Below are 23,098 nucleotides of genomic sequence, written 5' to 3' on the forward strand. Positions count from 1 at the left end.
GATATTCTATATAACACTAACATTACACATTATTACAAATCATTATTTTATAGATTTAAGTAATATCTAGGTCCTTCTTCATCTTCAGGTCGTAATCCTGAATATGAACCAAAATGGTTGTGAAACTGGGAAAGTGCTACTTGCTAGAGGATTTTCGTAGACTACTGTGTAAATCCTCTTTATTGTACTGATATTTTAAAAACATAAGCTTTTGTAGATTGAAAAAAAATGGCAGGTTAATGTTCAGGAATTTTTAAGAGAATAGTCACAGGGGACCTAAATTTATTAAATGATTAGTCATTTAATAATTATCATTACAAATAATAATGGTTATAATTTGTTTAATAAAGTATTTTAGGATAAAGGCAAAACGGGAAAATGTATGTACAAGCAATTAATTATGAAAACATAACTAAACTTTAACTGATTGCCGAGTTCTAGATATGAAGACAATCAGGAAAAAGATCTGGTTTTCTTGATTGTCTTCACATCTAGAACTGGGCAATCAGTTAAAGGAGTAGGCTGTGCGTTGGTGTTGGGATTGAGGTTAGGGAGATTCCATCTGGAAAAAGAAGCAGGGTGTGTCCAGAACTGTGACAGAAACATGATAAGAGAGATCTACTTTTATAGGGTTTGAGGTTCACTTAGCTAACTGTATTTATTTATAGCTTCTGAAATGTTAGCATTTATTAACATTATTGTGCTTGAAACAAATTGGTTATTTAAGTCTATTTATAATTATTTTATATAATAGGAAGCATCCCTGATCATATTCTATTTTATATTCAGATATATTTAGGAATTAGAAAACAATTTTTTGTTTACATAGGTAATTTTCTTTGTTGTAGTAAGTGGCTTCATTTCTTTTGTCATAGCTTGTTGGAAATCAAATTAGAAGTTTTTTATTATGAGACAACATATACACGACTACATTGTTGCAAGCAAACTTGCCTTCTAAAGTCTTCTAGGGCTTTATCTGTCTTTATTAAGTTTGCTTTGATTCAGTTATGAAAGAAGGTTTTTAGTTGAATATTCATGAAATCATTCTGTCAACTATAGCTACATTTTTAATTGCATTATTTATAACTTCTTAATACCTTTTCTGATCTTGGGTAATTTAAATACAGCATGGTTTTTCCTGATTATTAGTCATTCTGGCAAATATTCCAGGAATATGTTAAAATATATTGGTAATTTCATAACTAAATGAAGACTTTTTAGTTTAATGACTATTGTTTCTGGGGTGTTCTCAGGCTGACTCAGTCACCGTGGATGAATACCATACAAATAGGGCCTGCATGTTAAAAATCGCCAGTTATTATTCTTGTGTTATGTACTGTGAGTTCCCTCATAAAAGACATTATGCTCACAAAACCCCTTTACTCTGACTAATGGTGCTATGAAGTGGAATAGTATATGTTTTCCACCAGAGGGAGTCTTGCCTGTGATTCCAGACTTTTTTTTTTGGAGTTCTCAAAGAGGGCAAACACAGTTTTCCTTCCCTATTTTACAGATAGAAGTTACTATTTTCATCATTTTTTTAAAGCAAACCTCCTGTGTGCTGCACTTAAGTTTCAGTAGCTGATCGGTGTAGGCTTCTTTGACAATTGTTTCTGATCTTTAGTTGAGTCTAGATGGTAAAAGTGAACTAGTGAAAGGGAAGAATTAGTTTTGTTTTGGTAACTTTATGGCATCTCATTATTTTTTATTTTCTTTTTATGTATATATTTGTTTTCTTGTTTATTTTTTTCTTATTTTTTTTTATTTTAATACCTCCACCCTACTTACAGATATTTTTTATTTTCTTGACAACCCTGATAAATGATGGATTGGAGGATCACACTTGTTGACATCAGAGGGCCCTTCACTGATGAGGCTTGTCTTGTTGCTTGTCTTCTCTGACTAATATTCCTTAGTAAAAATATTCCTATATTTTTTTCTTTATTTTACTCAGTCATTATTTCATTTTGAGGTTTTTTCATTTATTGCTAGTTTTGAGTGTCATAAATTTGCACTTAATTTGTTTTTGGTACTGTCATAAGAACTGTAGCATACACAGGATAGTACAACTATAAGTTTTTACGAAAATGTACATTTTTTGAAGATGACTGTGGAAATTGAGGAAGAGGGAACTATTTGAGACCAGGCAGCAAACAGTGAAAAAGGAATGAGCAACATGGTGTGCAGGACCAAAGTTTCATACTGTATATCGCTACTCTCAGTGTGCAATGCCTATAAATGGAAAGTATGTTTTTTTGGCTTTCCTTTAGCCTGTTTTCCAAGCAAGAACTATTGTTGTTGGTAATTTAGGTACATGGAATTGTAAGTTGAAGTCTTGAATTCTTACTTAATAATAATACACTTAATACACCGTCAGTGTTTAATTTTGTCTTCCCGTTGTTCTTATTCCTGCTAGTTGTCACAAATAGAAAACTTACATTGAAGGGGGAAATTGCCTTAATGATAATTGTGGGTGTGTTTTTTCCTCTATCTTTTATTTTTAGGTGCAGTTTTCTTGGTTATTTTTTGCAGGAGCTATCCCTGTATTTTTTTCATTTTTTATTGTAACTCTCCTATGCCATTATAATAATTGGGATCCTGTGATGGTGGGAATCAGAAGAATATTTGCTTTTATATGCAGAAAACATCGAATTCAGAGGTAAGTTTAGTCCCAATACACATTTTTTAAAATAGTGTTTGCTAGATAACTGAGAATTGCATCATGCTGGCCTAGCTTTTAGAGATTTTGTGAGGAATTATTGAAATGTGATAACTTATATGTTATGGCAGATAAAAATAAAATAATTTGTTTAGATCTTTTGGGTAATAAGATTCTTTCTCTTTCTCTCTCTCTTTCCTTTTCTTTCTCTCTTTCTTTCTTCTTCTTTTCTCTTTCTTGACAGAGTCTTGCTCTGTAGTCCAGCCTGGAGTGCAATGGTATGACCTCAGCTCACTGCAACCTCTGCCTCCTGGGTTCAAGTGATTCTCTGCCTCAGCCTCCTGAGTAGCTGGGATCACAGGCACACACCACCATGCCCAGCTAATTTTTGTATTTTTAGTAGAGACAGGGTTTTACCATGTTGGCCAGGCTGGCCTTGAATTCCCGACCACAAGTGATTTGCCTGCCTAATAACTACAATTTTTAAAAAAAGTTTTGATTCACAAGTAATACCAAAAGGTTTACTGTTTTGCCATAATGAACTTAAATATAGAAGACTTTTATTGGTTTGAACATAATTTGTGATAGAATAGTATTGCCTCAATTTTTCTTTCCAATTTCTATTTAAGAATGAAAGCTTTTTATATTTTGCTATGAAAAGAACTTGATTCCAGTGACTCTGGAGGCTGAGGTGGGAGGATTGCTTGAGGTTAGGAGCTCAAGACCAGCCTGAGCAACATATCAAGACCCTGTCTCTAAGAAAATAAAAAAAAATTACCCAGACATGATGGCATATACCTGTAGTCCCAAGCTACTTGGGAGGCTGAGGTAGGAGGATCACTTGAACCCAGGAATTCAAAGCTGCAGTGAACTATGATAGCACCACTACACTTTAGCATGGGTGACAGAGTGATACCCTGTCTCTTATTTAAAAAACAAAAAGTGAGACCCTATCTCTTATTTAAAAAACAAAAACAAAAACTGCTAACTTGGTACAAGTTCTTGAGAAATTTTATCCTAGTGTTGGTTCTGCCACTGACTTGCATCCTGCCCACATAGCTTCAGCCAATGGAATAAATAAGGTTTAAGGTTCCTTTTCAGCTCTAAAGCTTTCCTTAATTATTGACTTTTTTTTTTTTCTCAAGAGTTCCAGAAGACAGCGAACAGTGTGAGAGTCTCATTTCTATGCACAGTGTTTCTCAGGAGGATGGAGCTAGTTAGCTGTTGTCTGTAGCCCAGGTTTGTATGTGAGCTGGGTTTACTATTGAATATGATTCTTATTTGTGTAATATTCAAACAAAGGATTGATTTTTTTTTTTTTTTGAGATGGAGTCTCACTCTGTTGCCCAGGCTGGAGTACAGTGGCACAAACTTGGCTCACTGCAAGCTCCGCCTCCCAGGTTATGCCATTCTCTTGCCTCAGCCTCCTGAGGGACTACAGGCGCCCGCCACCACGCCCGGCTAATTTTTTGTATTTTTAGTAGACATGGGGTTTCACTGTGTTAGCCAGGATGGTCTCGATCTCCTGACCTCGTATCTGCCCGCCTCGGCCTCCCAGAGTGCTGGGATTACAAGTATGAGCCACCACGCCTGGCCAGGATTGATTTTTATAATTAGTTGTTTGAGAGGCCATACAGCCTTAAAGGCTAAAGGGGCTAAAGCCTGGGCTCCAATTCTATCTTCTGCACATACTAGCTGTGTGGCCCGATGCAAGGTTCTTAATCCCTTGGTGCTCTGGTTTTCTTATTTGTGAAATGGGATTACAATAGAACCTCCCTTATAAGGGTGTTAAAATAGTAAATACTTGGTAAATATAAAGTATATACAATAGTGCCTGACTCAAAGGATCAGGAAGTTTTAACTCTTATTTTTATTCATGCTAAGGGTCATTTTATTTAATAATATGCTTTAGAAAAATATTTTTTCTCTGATGATAAAAGTAAGAAAAATGTAATATTCTGGTGTACAATATACTGGTTGGAAAATACTAGTCTTTTATGTGTGTGTTTTACATAACTGGCACAGTGTATATCCTCATTCTCTGACATTGCTTTGTCATTTAATAATGCTTCTGGAATATTTTCCCATTTTTTACATTTTAAGAAATAGTGTCTTCTATATGTCTTTGATGGTAGAGTACATGACATTTTGCTGAATGGATGCTTGAATTAAATGCAACATACATATTTTGCAGGTACAAAAGTGATTATTTAGAATGAAAGATCACAATAAACTACTAGAATTCTGAAGATCCAGGCCCCTTTTTCTGAGACATCTTTAGGCAATTTATATTGAAATGTTTCTTGATTGCTACTGAGTTTTCCCTCCCTATCTAGAACATTGTACAACTCCTGTCAATTGTTAACACTTATGTTGGGCTTGAAGTTTAAGTTTCATTATCCTCATGGTAAACTTGCTTCTAACCTACGGCTAACGGTCCTGGTTATCTGTTTTTCTTGAGTGGGCTGTTTTTAAATCTAGTTTATACTGCACATGGTTTAAGCTCTAGTTCTCCAAGACTTTTTGTACAAGGCAGCTACCCCTGCCCTTCCCTGGCCTGCCCATCCTGCTTTCATTCTCTTCCCACTCTGAGGAAATTAAACTCTTAGCTGATTCCTTTGGTGTTTTCCTTCTTGTCTCCCTAAGTATCATGCTTATGACTTCTGTTCCATGAGTTCTCAGTTTTAGGCATCTTCTGCTGACTTTTCCACTGAGATCAATGAAGACAGATTATTTTCAACTTTACTCCTCCTCTGCTCCCACCTCACATGCCTCCTATCTCCATATCAGTTCTGCCTCCTCATCATCCCTGTATAGTTATTGCATAATTTTGGATAGATCTGTAGTCAGTGTTTATACTGCTGCAACTAAAAACTTGTTACTTATAACTGAGCCATGTAGGATTTGTCCTGGTATTTCCCTTATGCAGAGATCCTCTGTTACTACCCTTTTTGGAGAATAAACCTTAAAGTCTTCTCCTGGGTTAGAGAAAAGGCACTTGGCCAACTGTGAAAAGTAAGAGAGGGCATCTGAGTGTCTCTCTGCTTTTGCTATAGACATTATACCAGTCTTCCTGTTTGTAGTTGTTTCTTCATCCCTCCTTACAGAGATATCTGGTCCTATTTTTCCATTGCTAACTAAGAGTTGGCTGTTATTTTCTCATTTCTCTACTTTTCTTTTTGTCCATGTGGTTTATTCCTTTTAAGAAAAAAATTCCAAGCTGGGCACAGTGACTCATGCCTGTAATCCTAGCATTTTGGGAGGCTGAGGAGGGAGGATCACTTGAGCTCAGGAGTTTGAGACTAGCCTGGGCAACATAGTGAGACCTTACTTCTATTGAAAAATATATATATTTTTTAACCCTTTATTTTCTTTTTAGTGAGGTTTTGGAGAACAAGTGGAACTAAATATGTGTTTATGTGCCATCTTTAAATTTAAAAAAACCATAAACACAATTATAGTAAGTCCTCACTTAACATCATCAATAGGTTCTTATAAACTGTGACTTTCAGCAAAATTACAGCAAAACCATTTTTTTTTTTTTTTGCATCAACATTATAATGTAACAACACTGAACAAAACAATGTTATTCGGGGACCTAAAGTCAGTTTCCTAGAACCTGTGACATTAAGTGAGGACTTTGGATTCTTGAAAGCTTTTTAATGCTGTAATTTATGCATTATTTTTCTTGGGTATGCTGTGCATTGTTCTCATACTCACACTTAAACCCACCCATATCCAGCAAGGTTTCAGTATTTTTAGAAGTGAGAGCTGGGTAAAGAAGAAAGAGTGAAGACTAAAGAAGATGGATTGCAACAGAGTAGAATAGACTGGGCAAGTGTCTTTGTCTTTGCAGGAGTAATGGTGGAATATACCAGGAGTAAAACTAACTGCTAATACACAATCTCTCGTGTCGATGTCAGCTTTTGACATTGCTATAGAAGTCACATTCATAAGTTCTTAGTACTCCAAATTTGAGTATCCAGTTATTAAGTGTATACCATGAAAATAGGTATTTCATTTTAAGATAATTTGCTTTTTAAAATGTAAACTGTAGAAAACTAAAACTATGAAATTATAATCTAATCACATTTCTGTGGTTTTTGTTTTTAGCACGATAATGGAACTATACAGCGAAGAGACAATCTCTGGCAAGTTTTTGTAGAAAAAATGTTTCAGTGCCTAGTCTGAAAAATAACAGTTTCAGTTCTTTGAAACTCTAAAATATATTTTTCTCATACCTGTTTTCTTCATTTTCATAATGAAGCACTTTGCTATGTAGCTGTGTACATATCACTACAGTTCTAGGAAGTTCCAGTCTACAGTCCATCCAAAGGACCAACCTGCCTTACACATCTCAAGGAGTTCAGCTGTTGAAATCATTTGAACTAATCAAGGAATAAATCCTAATGTTCCAGGAATTTATTTTCACATACTTGTTAAATGCTGGAATATATTATAAAAATGTTTTCAAGAAATCACTTAAGTGTTCATAGACCAGTGTTTCTGACAGGTAAAATGCTAAAATAAGCTACCTGTAGTAAGTATGGATGATATTTTTGGGTTTTGTTGAATATTGCAAATTAACCACACAAAAAATGTTTAATTTATGCAACAAGCATGTTTGTGCAAATTTCGTGGAACTTTAAAAAGAATAAATATTTGAGAAAATATCTGATTCACTTACACTACATTTACTGTATTATTCTTTTATAGCATTAGGTGCCTTGTATTTTAAATCTGTGACAAACCATGGCAAATTTTTAAAGGGGAAGTATTATTATAAAATGAAGAAATATGTATTTCTAAAGGCTATATTGCTGTAAACTTAATTGATAAAGCTCTGTTTAATTTAGAGTTTTGAAGAAATAGTCTCCCTTCAATTAAGAACTTTTCATAATGGAATGATTTAAATTGAAGTGACAAAGAGTATTATTAAAATACAATGTTTATATGTGTATTTGTGTATTATAGATGTATCAAGTGATTTCTAATTTTTTCTCATATGAATATGCCAGATTACTCTAGAACTAGATGCCTCTTCTTTAAATAATTTTAGTTTTCCTGAATAAATTTGTAATGGTTAAAGTACCAAGGAAGGAAGGCGAGAAGGGATTCTGTTTTTAAAATCACATCTGAACTGTTCCTCTACTAAGTTTATATTAAATGTGAAATACTCGTAATTGCAATTCTTAAACTTAGGCACATGTGCTCACTGTGCACCTGCTCCTGGACTCTATTCACCAGAGTACCAGTAAACGTGTGTCCCAGGATTCACAGGCTTTTGATTAATCAGTATTCTTTTCAAGTTTTCTGTGAATAGTTTAGTTCTCTTCAAAATTTCTTAACTAATCTGATTTTTAAGAATTCACTTTGCAGTGTTTAGCTTCCTATTCACATTCTTAAAATTGCTTTGGTGTTACCATGAGTCGAAAATGAAGTTTAGCCTTCTTTCTGCTTCATTCTGAGAACTTCTTGATTACCTTTAAAAATTGTTTATGATATTAAATTTAAAATACAAACAGCTCTCTCTCTCTCTCTCTCTTTTTTTTAATCATCCAGCCCAAAGTGGCAAAAACAGCTCTTTTCTCATGTGGCACCACCAATAACTCAATTAAAAATAATGTTGAGTTTATTATACTTTTGACCTGTTTAGCTCAACAGGGTGAAGGCATGTAAAGAATGTGGACTTCTGAGGAATTTTCTTTTAAAAAGAACTTAAGGAAGTAACATTTTAATTACTAAAGGACTACTTTTGGTTGAAGTTTATTATCTAGATACCTCTACTTTTTGTTTTTGCTGTTCGATAGTTCACAAAGACCTTCAGCAATTTACAGGGTAAAATAGTTGAAGTAGTGGAGGTAAAACTGAAATTTAAAATTATTCTGTAAATGCGATAGAGAAAGAAGCTGAGCTTAGAATCTTTTGGTTGTTCATGTGCTCTGTGCTCCTCTCATCACACAGGTCATGTGTTGTCACTCACGATTCTGGAAGTACTAAGCCGTAGTTAACAGGCTGGATAGATCTTCAGGCAATCTTCTTCCAGTATACTGCTGCTTTTCTGTTTCTTAAAACAAAAAATCAAAGAACAACTTCTTTAGAAGGAAGCACCACCATTCAATTGGTTAACTGAAAGTATGAATCACTGCTGCTTCGCTTGCCCACCTGTTCTCTTTTTCTCACAGGTTTTATTTCTCGGAATGATTGTTGCATTTGAATACTGTAGCCATGGTGAGTGAGCAGTTGAAGACTTCCTTTCTGCACCTTCATAGTTAAGGGTTCATCTTCTCACGAAATAAAGTTGTGCTGGGTTGCTTCAATTCTGTGGATTGCCTGGAAACTAGGTAACAAGGCCCTTAGATCACAACGACCACGTTGCAGGTCTTTGGAAATGCTGGGAAGGGGTTACATTCAAGTAACTGCTGACATCCTTCCTGTCTATCAGAACCATGTTGGCCTGTAATTATATTTTTCTGAATCTAAAAACAAATAGAAATTTCTGGTATCTTTTCAGTCTCCTACTTTTCTTTCTATTCATCACTTAAATCTCATTATTGTATAATGTTTCAAATTATGACCTGGATTGAAGGAAGTCTGTTTTGTCAGAAAGACTTTGTTAGGTGAACATCAGAATCTCAACCAAAACAAAGCTGAAAAATGAGGCAGACTTAAAAGTGAATGCTTTTGAAATGAGTGCTTTTTGGAGCTTAGGAGAGCCATTAGGTTTATGTAATGCACCCATACTTATTCCTTTAAATAAATTTTAATTTAAAAACATTGAGATATTGGCTTCTGTCAGCCTGATTTAATTAATTCTTTACATTAAGCTGATTTTCCCCCTGGCAGCTGACAAATAAGTTCATTGTTCTTGTAGAAGTGAGCTCACAAGGTTAAATGTGAATGTTCTCACAGGTACACAGCCCTGGTTCAGAAGAATTTTAATGCCCACTTTAAAATCAATCATGCAGAGCCAATTTGGGGTTGCAAGGTATGACTCCTCTGGAAGCCAAGTTTTTTCATAAAGCACTGTGGTAATACCCATAGCACTAATCCTCAGTGTGCTGGTTGAAGAAATAAAATGTCTTTAAAGAAGGATAAAAGAGAAATTAATTAGAAAATGTTTTTTTCCACATATTAGCAAATAAATGAAATGTTATTTTCGTATTAACTATAGTTACGATCTTACTTCATTTCTCCCTCTTCTCCTTTGAAATATTCTTTATTACTAAATAATATTTTAGGAGGAATTAACAGAAATAATTACCTGTAACATCTGCAGATAAACTTACATAGCTAACATTGTGTGCTGACTTTTTTAAATGGTGAAGTGGCATTAATGAGATGTTCAGTTTACAGAATTTGAAGTTTGAGTTCTATTTTAATAGTCTGCTGTGTCCCCAAAATCCCATTTAGATAAATTGAGGTTCATTTTTCACATAGACTTGCAATTTTTAGACACCACATTTCCTTTTTTATAGTAACAGCCTCATTTGCCTGTACAATAAGTAATAATACAGTATTTCATAGGTACATTGTATGTGCACAGGAATTTTTTCTTTAAATCTTAAGAGCCTTTAATAAACTGGGGATATTTAAGTATTTTAATGTTACTACATTTAAAAAATAGTGTTTTCCTACAAAAATTTCTATATTCAGTATACGTTAACTATGAGAATGTCAAACAGTGAAATCATTGAAATATATTTAAAGAAAAATTACCAACCAAAAGTCATGAGTACCTTCTATATGCATATTTACTGGAATGTTCATGTGAAATGCCAGCATCTCCAATAAGAGAATTTTGAGTCGGGGTGACACAAACATGATTTTTATTTTTGAGCTGGGGATTTTGATGGAGAAGCACCTAGATGAAGATACCATTTCATTCATGATATTTTAAAATTAGAAAAGTAAAGCTTCTAAATTGAAACTCTTATCAGGTCACTTCATGAAATTTTTAGTTTTAAATTTAATTTTACATGAGATGTCTTTCGGAAGAGCTACTTTTATTAACTTTCACTTAGATCCTTGTGTGCTAGGCATTCCGTATTTCTCTACTTGATTTTCCTGTACCTAGTTTTGATTACAGCAAGTATTTAATAATAAAGTCAGTCATGTGAGAGTATCCATTAATTTCAGTGGGTCCTTGCAAGGCAGGCAGAAGATTTCTTTCCAAGAGTCTTATTTTTGACATGAGGTGAAAATCTTTTTTTTTTTTTTTTTTTTGAGATGGGGTCTCACTCTGTCACCCAAGCTGGAGTGCAGTGGCAGGATCTTTCTGCAACCTCCCAAGCTCAAGCCATCCTCCTCCCACCTGAGTCTCCTGAGTAGCACTACTGGCATGTGCCACTATTCCTGGCTAGTTTTTTGTATTTTTGGTAGAGATGGGGTCTTGCTATATTGTCTAATTTTTGTGTTTTCAGTAGAGATGGGGTTTCACCATGTTGGCCAGGCTGCTCTTGAACTCCTGAGCTCAAGTAATCCACCCGCCCTGGCCTCCCAAAGTGCTGGGATTACAGGTATGAGCCATCATGCCTGACTCAAACCAGTTCTTTAGATTGTTTTTGCCACCATTTACTTACTTGGAATAGTTTTCATATTTATTTTTCTTATGAAGAAATCCAGTATCAATCAGATCATGTAACATCAAAGCAAAATTTCATTGAAGGCTATCCTTGTCTTAATTATTCTAAAATAAAGTACAATACACTAAATTATTTTGACCTTTGTAGTAGCATAGTGTTAAGTTTTATATATATATAAAAATATGCATACTCCCAAGTAAAATTTCAGAGACAACATGCTGGAGAGCAGTGGCTCTCAGACAGCATCAGTATTACGTGAAGGCCGTGTTAAATACACATTATTGGCAGAGAGGGGAGAACACAGTGACTCATGCCTATAATTCCAGTGCTTTGGGAGACTGAGGCAGAAGGATCACTTGAGCCCAGAAGTTCAAGATCAGGCTGGGCAATACAGCAAGACCCCTGTCTCTACCAAAACAAAAAAACAGGCATAGTAGTGTATGCCTGTAGTCTGAGCTGCTTGGGAATCTGAGGCAGGAGGATCACTAGAACCCAGGAGTTCGAGGGTGCAGTGAGTTGTTATTGGACCACTGCAGTCCAGCCTGGGCGACAAAGTGAGACCTTGTCTATTAAAAAAACAAAAGCAAAAACTTGATTGCTGGGTGCCACCCTAGAGTTTCTGATTCAGTTGGCCTGGAGGTGGGGGTGGTGGGCCTGGGAATTTGCCTTTCTAACAAGCGTCCAGGGAATGCCCCAGCTGCTGGTCCCAGGACCACACTTTGCAAATTATTACTCTGAGAAGAGCACTAACTTTGACATTGGATTCCTTCTGTTCCTCATTAGTGAATTTATTTGGGGGAGATTATTCAATCTGGTAGATCCGCATTTACTTAGCTGTGAAGTGGGGGTTAATGCAACCTGCCTGGGACTGTGAGAATGAGAAACTCTATTTGAAATACCCAGCCCAGCGTGCCTGCGTGCTTGAAAAATGCTGACTCCCATGGTCTGTCCTCCCCTCACTCTTCTCAGCTATAAAGCGAGGAGCGAAATTCAGTATCTTCTAAGATTCTTCTTAGGTGTAAAATGCTGTGATTCTAAAAGTTTTGTAGTTCCAGAGACAATGCCAAACACCTGTGTGTACTTAGTGCTTTATAAAGAGTGGTAATAACGTGATACCACATAGGCCATAGTTTTGTTTTTGCTTTTGTTAGGGTGTTTAGCATCTTGACTCCTTAAAAGTTTTCAATCAGATTTATAAAGCAGCATTGAAGAAGTTGTATTATATTTGAGCACAGTTTGAATCCATGGCAGTTTTACGAAGGCCGAGTATATCAGATGAATAGGCTAATTTCCCTGAGTTGCTGACCTTATTAGTCCCTACCATGTTGCCCCCTGGTTACCTAATACATGTTCAAAATGTATAGTTTTCATCACCTGCTTGATCTTGATTTTCAGACAGCATCAAATCAGCTGCAAAACAAATCCAAGCTAAAATTGTGAGCATATGATTAATTTAATATAGCATGTAATTATGTAGTATTTTATTTATTTATTTTTTGAGATGGAGTCTCACTCCCTTGCCCAGGCTGAAGTGCAGTGGCACGATCTCAGCTCACTGTAACCTCTGCCTCCTGGGTTCAAGTGATTCTCCTGCCTCAGCCTCCCTAATAGCTGGGATTACAGGCATGCACCACCACACCCAGCTAATTTTTTGTATTTATATAGAGACGGGGTTTTACCATGTTGGTCTTGAACTCTTGACCTCAAGTGATCTACCTGCCTTGGTCTCCCAAAGTGCCGGGATTACAGGTGTGAGCCACTGTGCCCAGCTATCCAGTATTTTATTTAAAAGTTGTCACTAGGGTGTTCACTATTATGAATTTATAATCTTAAAAGTTGGGGATGCTAAAAGTACCAGGCTAAAATATTACTAGGTTTTCTCGTCTTTTAATTCCATTTTGTTAGAAAAAAATAATCACAACCAGGGTTCTTTTGCCTTTCTCCAGCCATCTAGACTGCTTTACTGCAATGTTGGGAAGATTGCATACAATGAAAAGTGTAACTAGTTGATTGGGATTTGGAAAAATTGAATCAAGCATTTGCATTCATCCAGAATGGTCTTAAACTACTGACTAGGGGGTGCCCACAGGATGAGCACTGGTGGCGTGGGTGGGAGGAATTTCCCTGGGTACTGCAATTGCATTTGAAAGATCTATTTTCCAAAACCTGAGCAGAGAGAGGCTAGGAGGAATGCAGACAGGACATTCAAAATGCTAATTTCCTTTACTAGTAGAACATGAAATATCTGATAATGGTTTTAAAAAAATAAGTGCCAGGATTCATTGTAGTATAAAGGTTCAACTAGTATAATTTAAAATGAGTCTTTATATTCAGGCCAGGCACGGTGGCTCATGCCCTTTAATCCCAGCACTTTGGGAGTCTGAGGCGGGTGGATCACCTGAGATCAGGAGTTCAAAACCAGTCTGGCCAACATGGAGAAACCTCATCTCTACTAAAAATACAAAAAATTAGCCAGGCATGGTGGTGCGCGCCTGTAGTCCCAGATACTTGGGAGGCTGAGGCAGGAGAATCACTTGAATCCAGGAGGCAGAGGTTGCAGTGAGCTGAGATAGCACCACTGCACTCCAGCCTGGGTGACAGAGCGAGACCCTGTTTCAAAAAAATAAAAAAAATAAAAAATAAAAAGTGAGTCTTCATATTCAAATTAGTATATGAGGTTAGACAAACCATTCTTATGTGGGACCAGGTATATTTAATTTGCCTTTCTTTGTAGTCATCCTAGTAAATCCTTGTAAAGGGTTGTTTTAAATACAATTTTATAGTATATTCTAAATCCCCTTTGGCAAATAAAGCTGAAGTTATCTAGTGTCAGCATATTGTGATTTGTATACTTATATAAGACAAGATTATATCATTCTGATCAAGTTGCAGCATTTTAATTTTATATGATAGGTCTGTATTGAGTAATCAGTACCTATGTGCAAATATTAAGTCAACTTAATTACCAGACCCAGAAGGCCAGAGCTAATCAAAGAGTACTTTAGGAAGATGAAATATTTATAATGAGTTATGGAAACAATGTTTTAGAAATGTTTTTCTTGGTGTAATTTAATGCAGATTTTTACCTCAATTCTGTTAGAAAACTTGGTAATTTTATCCCTCCATCTATTTAATATTTAATATTTTCAGATTCTAGAGTATTTAAAATTTAAACACAATTATAAAATTAATTATAATTCCTACTTATGTTAGTAGCTATGATTTAGGGCCAAAACTATCCTGGTTTTGTCTGCAACTTGAAACATTGTGTATTTTAAACTATATAATTTGGGAACATTATTTTATAGACTGTGGATAACCAAATATAGAGTTTGTGATTTTTTAATGCTTTATTTGTATAAAATCATTTGTATATTCTATTTATAGTATGCATTTTCTAGCTCATTAAAAGTACATAAAAACTTCAAATCTATCCTTATACAAATATTTGATTTCTAGTTTCCTTTTATTAAAACATCTTCACTCATTCATTCTTTCACACCTTAATCTGTAAGATGTGTCTTGGGTATTTGATAAAGTAGGTCTTCTTGTGGAGCACATCACTCAGCTTTGGAGACCAAACATTAAACACACTGAGTTGCATCTTATGCATGTTAAGGTCTAAAGCCAACAGAAAAGGTGAAATTTTTGAATAATCAAATTGCCCTGGGGAGGGTCCTGAATAAGAGACCTATATCCATCATGAGATGGAATGTAGGTCATTGAACTTTTCCTCCAAAATTGGAATAGAAATTAGCAACAGCAGAAAGCCAATGCTGTCCCTAGGATGGTGGGGTGGAGGGAGGAAGCCATCATAAAGCTCAAGGCCAGGGTCACACAGAGGAAGCAGAACCCCCACAGCAGAGCACAGGGGCCTTCAAGGTGCTGCAGCTGGAGGCAAAGAAGGAGGGAAAGAAATAATCTTGCTTTTCTTTTCTTTTTGCCATTGACTCCCATTGACAGGACCTGACTGGAAGCCAGCTGGCATGGGAGCTTGGGAGACGTATCCCTCTGGTATATCCCCTGACTTAGAGCAGAGCAGCAGATCTCAGGTCAAGCAGGCTCAGAATTGGCACAGACGCTAAGTAACTGGCTTGCACTGGGGACCATATTGTACGGACAACACTTACTTTGAGCAATAGAATCACAGCTGTGAAGATGTCACAGTACAAGAAATATTCTGGAACCAAGATCACTTTTATCCATCTCAAGTTCACTCCGGAAAGTGGAATTAGGGGAAAGTGCCTGCCCTGGACTAGTATTTCAAATCCCATCCCTCCTGTTCCTCTACTTACTCCCCTTTCCCTTTTTCTTCTCTCAAGCTGGGCTAAAGGGAAATGTGAAAAACATTATTGTCTCTTTAAAACCAAACACATATAAAACATGAAAAATATTTTTCAGTGACAAAAGATAAGAATGGAAGTATTCAGGATAGTGTATTCGTAGATGCTTTGGGAAAGAGGAAAGAAAATAATTTCTTAAATTTTTTTCTTGAAAGACTGAAAATAGAATCTTAAGGAGATAGTGTTCTTCAAGCCTTTCTCTGACTACTTATAATGTCTTTCTTCATCCACTAATTATTTTGAAAACTCACTTAGTCATTCGTCAATCCTAACCTTTAGAGAGAAACATTTAAAATCAGTTCACTAATCACAGCATCTTTTTTTCTTTCTTTTTTTTTTTTTTTTTGAGATGGAGCCTTGCTCTGTTGCCAGACTGGAGTGGCAACATCTTGGGTTACTGCAACCTCTGCCTCCTGGGCTCAAGTGATTCTCCTGCCTGAGCCTCCTGAGTAGCTGGGACTACAGGCGCACGCCACCACGCCCAGGTAATTTTTGTGTTTTTAGTAGAGACAGGGTTTCACCATGTTGGCCAGGATGGTCTCGATCTCTTGACCTCGTGATCCGCCCTCCTTGGCCTCCCAAAGTGCTGGGATTACAGGCGTGAGCCACCGCACCTGGCCCACAGCATTATTTTTCAAGTGTCTCTAGGGTGAGCAGGTGTCCCGGTTTGCCAAGGACAGTCCCAGTTTCTACCTGCTGTCCTGGTACAATCATGAATAGTGCCCCTTTCAGTTTCAAAAGTGCCATAGTTTAGACAATAAATTACCTGACCACCCTTATATGCCGCATGTTTCTTAACACCTAGGCTGTGACAAAACTCACATTTTCTGACTGTCAGTCTAGTGTTCTTTATACTAGACAGATATGGTCCACAAAGGAAGCAATATTGGCCAACAATTAATCTTGGGTCTTTGGATTAGAGTGTTAGAGTCCTACCTTCAAAGCATTTTCCTCCTGGAGTGGTCTTTGCACAAATGGTAGGGTGATTTGTGGAGCCAGTGAAGAACCAGACTAATCCAGCTTGTTTTATTGGCCCCAATTTTTCTTCTCAGGACCATAAGCCAGTTATTACCAGGAAACAAAAGCGAACAAGCAAGTATTTAGTTTTAAATTGGTATAAGGAGAAGCATCTAGAATTAAATCTTGCCACATAAACCCAAATCACCCCCAAAGCTAAGGGGATCTAAAATAGACAATGAGTGCTGTTTTCATAAAGATGATGGAAAAGCCTTAACAGGTAAGTTGCTGTACCTTCACACAAAGAAAATAGCAGGTTATTATGCTTTTGTTAAAACAAGTGACTACTACGTCATTTCTAAATCATTCCAGAATTAAGATGAGTCCTAAAAAATATATATATAGTGCCTCTGATGAGTGCATTTTAGATTTGCTTGAATGAGGGAGCAGTTATTACTAGCTGCTAAAATGCTCCGGAAACTCTGGTGCATACTCCAAAAACACACAAATAGTTAGGCCTAAGGAGAGAATGATACATGAACACTGGCAAAGAGCCTTACAAGAATGTATGCTGTGGGGAGTGTGGCCAGGGCTTTACAAACCATTAATTAATAAAGTTCTGTACATATGATAGAAAAAGACTTGCCTTGACCAACAGCATCAGTCTGGGCTGCACTATTCTCGATCTGAAAGAATCCAGAAGTTTAAGAGTGCATTGAAGCCCTTCAATAATCAAAATGAGGGAATATTAATGGGACCTTTTCTTTCTATCAGGTACATTTAATCTGGGAGACCTATTAACCCTGTGTTCTTGAATAGTGTTTGCGAATCAACCGCTCAGTCTTCTATAGGACACCCGTGTATGTCCTATAACCTGAATTTTTAAGTCAGATAATTTTTGTTTTAACATTCATTTTAGATGGATGATACAAGCATACCTATGTGAAACTATTTCTCAATTAAAACCAGTACTAGTGGCCCAGAAGATAATGGGTGTTCCAAAACAAAACATAAAAACAAAAGCTAATTCTAGGATGGAAAACTTGGGAAACATGTTCATAGATTTCACTGTAGCAGTGAAACAGGACTCTTTATTGCAGCATTGTGTGAAAGATTCGATATGTATATAAACAAAGGGGATTTTAAAGAGGATGAGAGGGTTTAAGAGAGGATGTGGCCTAATTTTCAGTTTTCTTCATGCTCATTTGATCACTGATTCCTCACACTCCCCCACTCCATAAGTCCTTGCTTTGTTGCTAACCATCTATTCTCTATGCAGAGACACTCGCATTCCATAGAATACAGTTCAGAAAATGCTGGCAAAAGGACTCACAAAAGGTCGGGAATCTTTATGTGTTTTTGTGTCATTTTGCATTTTGGGGGGAAGAAATGTTTCCCTTTCTGAGATAATGAAGAGGGTGAATAGATAATATGTTTTCCTAGGCACAGATGGCAGATTTGAAGTGCTTTGGCAATCAACTTTGTGTCCCTAATACGTGCGTAGTACTTTTACCTTCAGCTTGTAGTAAAACATCACACAGCAGAAGATTGATAAGCAGTTCAAAAATAATGTCTCCTATCCTTTTTAAATTAGATTCCCAAACTGAAAGAAGCTTTGCAATTACTGCCAAAATGTCTCAGAGGGCGTTAGGTTAATCGAAGCTGGAGAGGAGTGGGAAAAGAGGCAGCTGCTAGTCACTGAGAATAAGGACTCTATTTGCTGTGAGGTTTGTAGGGGCAGCACTTTGCTGTTGGGGTTTGGCAAGGGGATTTGTTTTAAAATTGGAATTATATTTTGTTGGCTTTTAATCATAAGCAGGGAAATACATTTTTCCTATGCCTAAGAATATACAGAAGCTAATTTGGTCCATAATTAGAAAAATCATTGCCTTTAGCATATGGACCGTAACAATAGCGGTCATAACTCATGAGTCGTGTGACACATTGTTTCCCTTTGGTGAAGTTTTATTTTAAGATCTGTTAGGTATATCCAGGGAGAGAAAGAGATGAAGGTCAAGACATGCTTATTTTTACAGATGAGAGAGAGAGAGAGAGAGAGAGAGAGAGAAACAGAGAGAAAGAGATTCATTAAACTTTGAGTTATACTTTATTTTTATTTTTATTTCTTGAAATGGGGTCTTGCTCTGTCACCCAGGCTGGAGTGCAGTCGCATGATCTTGGCTCATTGCAACCTCCACCACTAGGGCTCAAGTGATTCTCCCACCTCAGCCTCTCAAGCTGCTGGGACTACAAGTGCACACCACCAAGCCTGGCTAAGTTTTTTATTTTTAGTAGAGATGAGGTCTTGCTCTGTTGCCCAGGCTGGTTTCAAACTCCTGACCTCAACAATCTGCCTGCCTTGGCTTCCCAAAGTGCTAGGATTACAGATGTGAGCCACTGTGCCTGGCCTATATTTTATTCAGTAGGAATCTTTGCTATTTGCCATTATTTTTAATTCTTCTTGCATCTTAATTTTGCTTCCCCAATGAGTATATGTTCTTTAAAATCTTCCTATTAAAAAATCATAAACACATTAAACAATTCTCTAATTGAATGTGCTAATTTGGTAAATATTTGAGTGGATACCTACTATTTGCAAAGCTTCAGGGAATACATTGATGAATAAGATAGTATTTTTTTTTTTTTTTGAGACAGAGTCTTGCTCTGTCTTCCAGGCTGGAGTACAGTGGCACGATCTCAGCTCATTGCCACCTCTGCTTCCTGGGTTTCAAGCGATTCTCCTGCTTCAGCCTCACAAGTAGCTTAGATCACAGAAGCACATTACCATGCTTGGCTCATTTTTGCATTTTTAGTAGTGATGAGGTTTCACCGTGTTGGCCAGGCTGGTCTCGAACTCCTGAGTTCAAGTGATCCGCCTGTCACAATTTGCTCCGCTTATAGGCGTCAGACACTGCGCTTGGCCAGTAAGATCATCTTTAATCTCAAGGAGTTTACGATTTTTTTCTTAGGGGAGGTGATAAGAAAATACGTAAAAACAATAAACATAGGTTACAGTAGTTGCCATTATAGAGGGTGGGTTGGGGGTGTTCCTAGGCCATCAAAGGAATGGGGAAAGGCTTTTTATCAAGCTTGTCTAGCTTGTGGACCGTGGGCTGCATGTGGCCCAACACAAATTCGTAAACTCTCTTTAAACATTATGAGATTTTTGTTGTTGTTGTTTAGCTCACCAGCTATCATTAGTGTTAGTATATCTTACGTGTGGCCCAAGATAGTTCTTCTTCCAGTGTGGCCCAGAGAAGCCAAAAGATCGGACACCCCTGCACAGAGAAAGGAGCATTTAAGATGGACTTGAAGGTTGAAATTAAACTTCAAGAGGTGTTGTTGGCAGGCAGGAGATAGGAAGCAAATAACTGCACAGAGTTGGAGAAATTTGTTGGTCTTTGGGGAAAAGCAAGTAGTTCAGTCTGGCAGGAGTGGGAATAAGTGTTAGGGAATAATGGGAAATAGAGTTAGAAAAGCAAATTGTGAAATACTGTGTATCAGTCGGCTTAGGCAGTTAAACTGCAGTAACAAAGGACTCTCCAAATCACAGCAATACTACAAGCTTAGTTCTCTCTTACATTACATTTCCCTTGTGGGTATCTGTAGCTCTGCTCCGTGGCTCCTTTGTTCTGGGGTCAGGCTAAAGAGGCAGCTTCAATCTTGGTTATCATCAGTTCTGGCCAAGGGAAAGAAAATATGGCAGAACTGTTCAATGGTTTTCATAGTGTCCGCTTGACTGTGGCTTATGTTACTGCTGTTTACATTTCATTGGCCAAAGCAAGTCACTTGGCCATGCCTGCCATCCCTGGGAAACGGGAAATATAATCCTCTTACAGGAAAGAACAACAGTTAATATATAAAACAATTTACCAAAAGCCTTGAAAGCCAGTGTGAGTCTTTTGCATTTAAATCTTTATATGGTTTGGAGCCATAGCAAGTTTCTGGACAAGATCATATGGCTTAGTAAAACAAACAGACAAATAAAAACATCAGGGCAGTTTATATATTGTGTGTGTGTGTTTGTGTGTATGTGTGTGCATGTACATAAAAATGATTTAGGGTGTTTATTACAAATGCAGGTTCCAGGGTTCCAGAAAGTCTGATTCAGGGAGCTCAGGAATCTGCCCTGTAGCAAGCAGCCAGGTGGAGAGCATGTAGATTGTCCACAGACCTCATTTTAAAAAACCCTGGATCAAGGAATGAATGGAGAGCACTCAGGCAAGTGCAGGTGAGAGGGGGCAGTGAGTGAGTGCAGAGGCCCAGGTGCAATGTGGGCACATGGTAAATGGCCAGTACAGAGGCAGATAGATACAGAGAGAACAGATTGAACTAGAATTACTCAAGGAGGGAGGCTATGGTGCAAACAGCCAGGAAACAGGGTAGTGGAAGGGGCAAATCTTAGGAGCTAAGATTAGGAATATCAGGGGATCCTGATCTTCCCTGAGAAGGAGGAGGCAAGCCTAGTTGATGCAAGAAAAAACTGAGAACTTGAGGAGAGCAGAGGCAGTGAACAGGAAGTCGCAGGAAACTCAATGCTTGTAAGCAGCTATGGAAAACAGTGTTGACCAAAAGCGACCACATAAATTTGATTTTGCATTCGGCCAAAAGAGGGAGCTACAGTAGCACATATGCTGATGTCTGGGCTCGGCCACCCAAACTGAGTATAGCCAGCTCCTGTCCAACAGGATTATTAACCCGACCCACAGTGCAATATTTTGGGCGATTCATTTATTACTTTTATAGCCGTGAACCTTTTTAGAAGGAACTTTAAGGTTTCTATTTAATTATTAAGGAATCCAGTGGTTTTTTTTTTTTTGAAATGCCTATCCTATAGTCAAGAAGAAATTAATTCCACAGAGTTTAAGGGAATTATTACCCATTTATTGGCTTCACTTGAGGCATGGAGTGGAGATTAGGACAGAGAGAAGAAAAGATCTAGAAGAGAGAAAAGTGCATTTGAGGCATGACTTCTGGAAGTGTTATTGCTGAGCCCAAGGGGTTGGAATCTTACATGGTTTTTTTTGAGACAATGAGAGTCTGGCTCTGTCGTCCAGGCTGGAGTGCAGTGGTGTGATCTCGGCTCACTGCAACCTCCACCTCCCAGGTTCAAGCGATTCTTCTGCCTCAGCCTCCCGAGTAGACGAGATGACAGGTACGCGCCACTACGCCCGGTTAATTTTTGTGTTTTAGTGGAGATGGGGTTTCTCCATGTTGGCCAGGCTGGTCTTGAACTCCTGACCTCACATGATCCGCCCGCCTTGGCCTCCTAAAGTGCTGGGATTACAGGCGTGAGCCACCGCGCCCAGCCGCATCTTAGGTTTTGTTAGATGCTGTCCGATTGCTTTTCAGAGACATTGTGCCGATTTACTTTTACACCAATAATGCATGAGAGGCTTATTTTTTTAACACATTTGAAAATGTTTTAATCTTTGCCACTCTGATGAGGAATTATGGATTTGGGGGGTAGGTTTAACTTGAATCTCTTAAGGTGCCGAAGAGGGTAGACACTGTTTCCTACTTAAATCCTATTTTCACATTTTTTCCTCTCTGTGAATGGTATGTGCATGTTCTTTGCCAGTGGGTCTTTTACTTATTGATTTGTAGGATCTTTTTTTTTTTTTTTTTAATGAGGTCAATCCAAAGATTCAGTGAACAATAGGATAAATAAATTATGCTCTTCAGTAGATGTTTAAATGATGACTGGCTGTCAGGTGTTGTCTACTATACCTGCGTATTCGATGCATGAATCACCTATCTTGTGGACACGGGTCTAAGACTCCTGTTTCAGATCACCTTTGGGTAGCCTGCTGGGTAGAATCATTTGCCTCAAGAATGCCATTTTCTTTGATTTTATCCTTCATTTCAATATGGAGAAAAGCCAGAAGTTAAATGGTGATGAATCAGCTGTATGTAGTGGTTGGAATATTTTTACTGGTTTAAAATCACCCAATGGCAAAGTGGTGGGCTCCCATTCCCAGTGCTTAAAATGGGGCATTTTCAGAGGAGGCCCGGGCATGCTCGACTGTGATCTGGATCAAGATTCAACAGGCTCTTGAGTGAGGATAATCACGAAAGCCCCGCCATTGATTTCCCGCCCCTCCCAGACACGCATTCCTTAGTAATGAGATTACATTTGTTTTGTAACAGCTTCATTGAGATAGATTCACATCCTACATAGTTCACCCATTTAAAGTGTGCACTTAAATGGTTCTTAGTGTTTTCATGGAGCCATGCAACCATGACTGCAGTCAATTTTAGAACTTTTCCATTATTCCTAAAGAAATCTTGTACCTCTTTAAAATTGCTCCCCAATCCCCTCCTTGTCCCCAGCCCTAAGCCAATCACAAATCTACTTTCTGTCTCTATACATTTTGCCCATTCAGGAGATTTCTCATAATGGAATGACACAGTAAGTAAGCTTTTGTGACTGGCTTCTTTCACTTAGCATAATGTTTTCATGGTTTATCCATGTTGTAGTGTTTCTGTACTTCATTCACTTTGTTGTTGTTGTTGAGACAGAATCTCACTCTCTTGCCCAGGCTGGAGTACAG

The 23,098-nt window shown here is 37.6% G+C and overlaps 1 protein-coding gene across 14 annotated transcripts in view; it reads left to right on the forward strand.

Moving 5' to 3' along the window:
- The window catches only part of LOC105492526 (solute carrier family 35 member F5), a 142,013-nt gene extending 121,139 nt beyond the window's left edge, over positions 1 to 20,874 (forward strand). For 5 of the 14 annotated variants that reach the window (XM_071072640.1, XM_011759720.3, XM_071072641.1 and 2 more), the window contains 4 exons: positions 2,505 to 2,659; positions 6,773 to 6,810; positions 8,624 to 16,072; positions 17,824 to 20,874. In XM_071072640.1, coding sequence (XP_070928741.1) covers positions 2,505 to 2,659; positions 6,773 to 6,810; positions 8,624 to 8,670 — 240 coding nt within the window. In that variant the 3' untranslated portion in view covers positions 8,671 to 16,072; positions 17,824 to 20,874. The other 9 variants (XM_011759721.3, XM_011759716.3, XM_071072635.1 and 6 more) reach the window with 8 other exon arrangements.
- Positions 20,875 to 23,098: the final 2,224 nt, after the last annotated feature.

Source organism: Macaca nemestrina, chromosome 11 (assembly GCF_043159975.1).
Source record: "Macaca nemestrina isolate mMacNem1 chromosome 11, mMacNem.hap1, whole genome shotgun sequence".
Taxonomy (NCBI): Eukaryota; Metazoa; Chordata; class Mammalia; order Primates; family Cercopithecidae; genus Macaca; species Macaca nemestrina.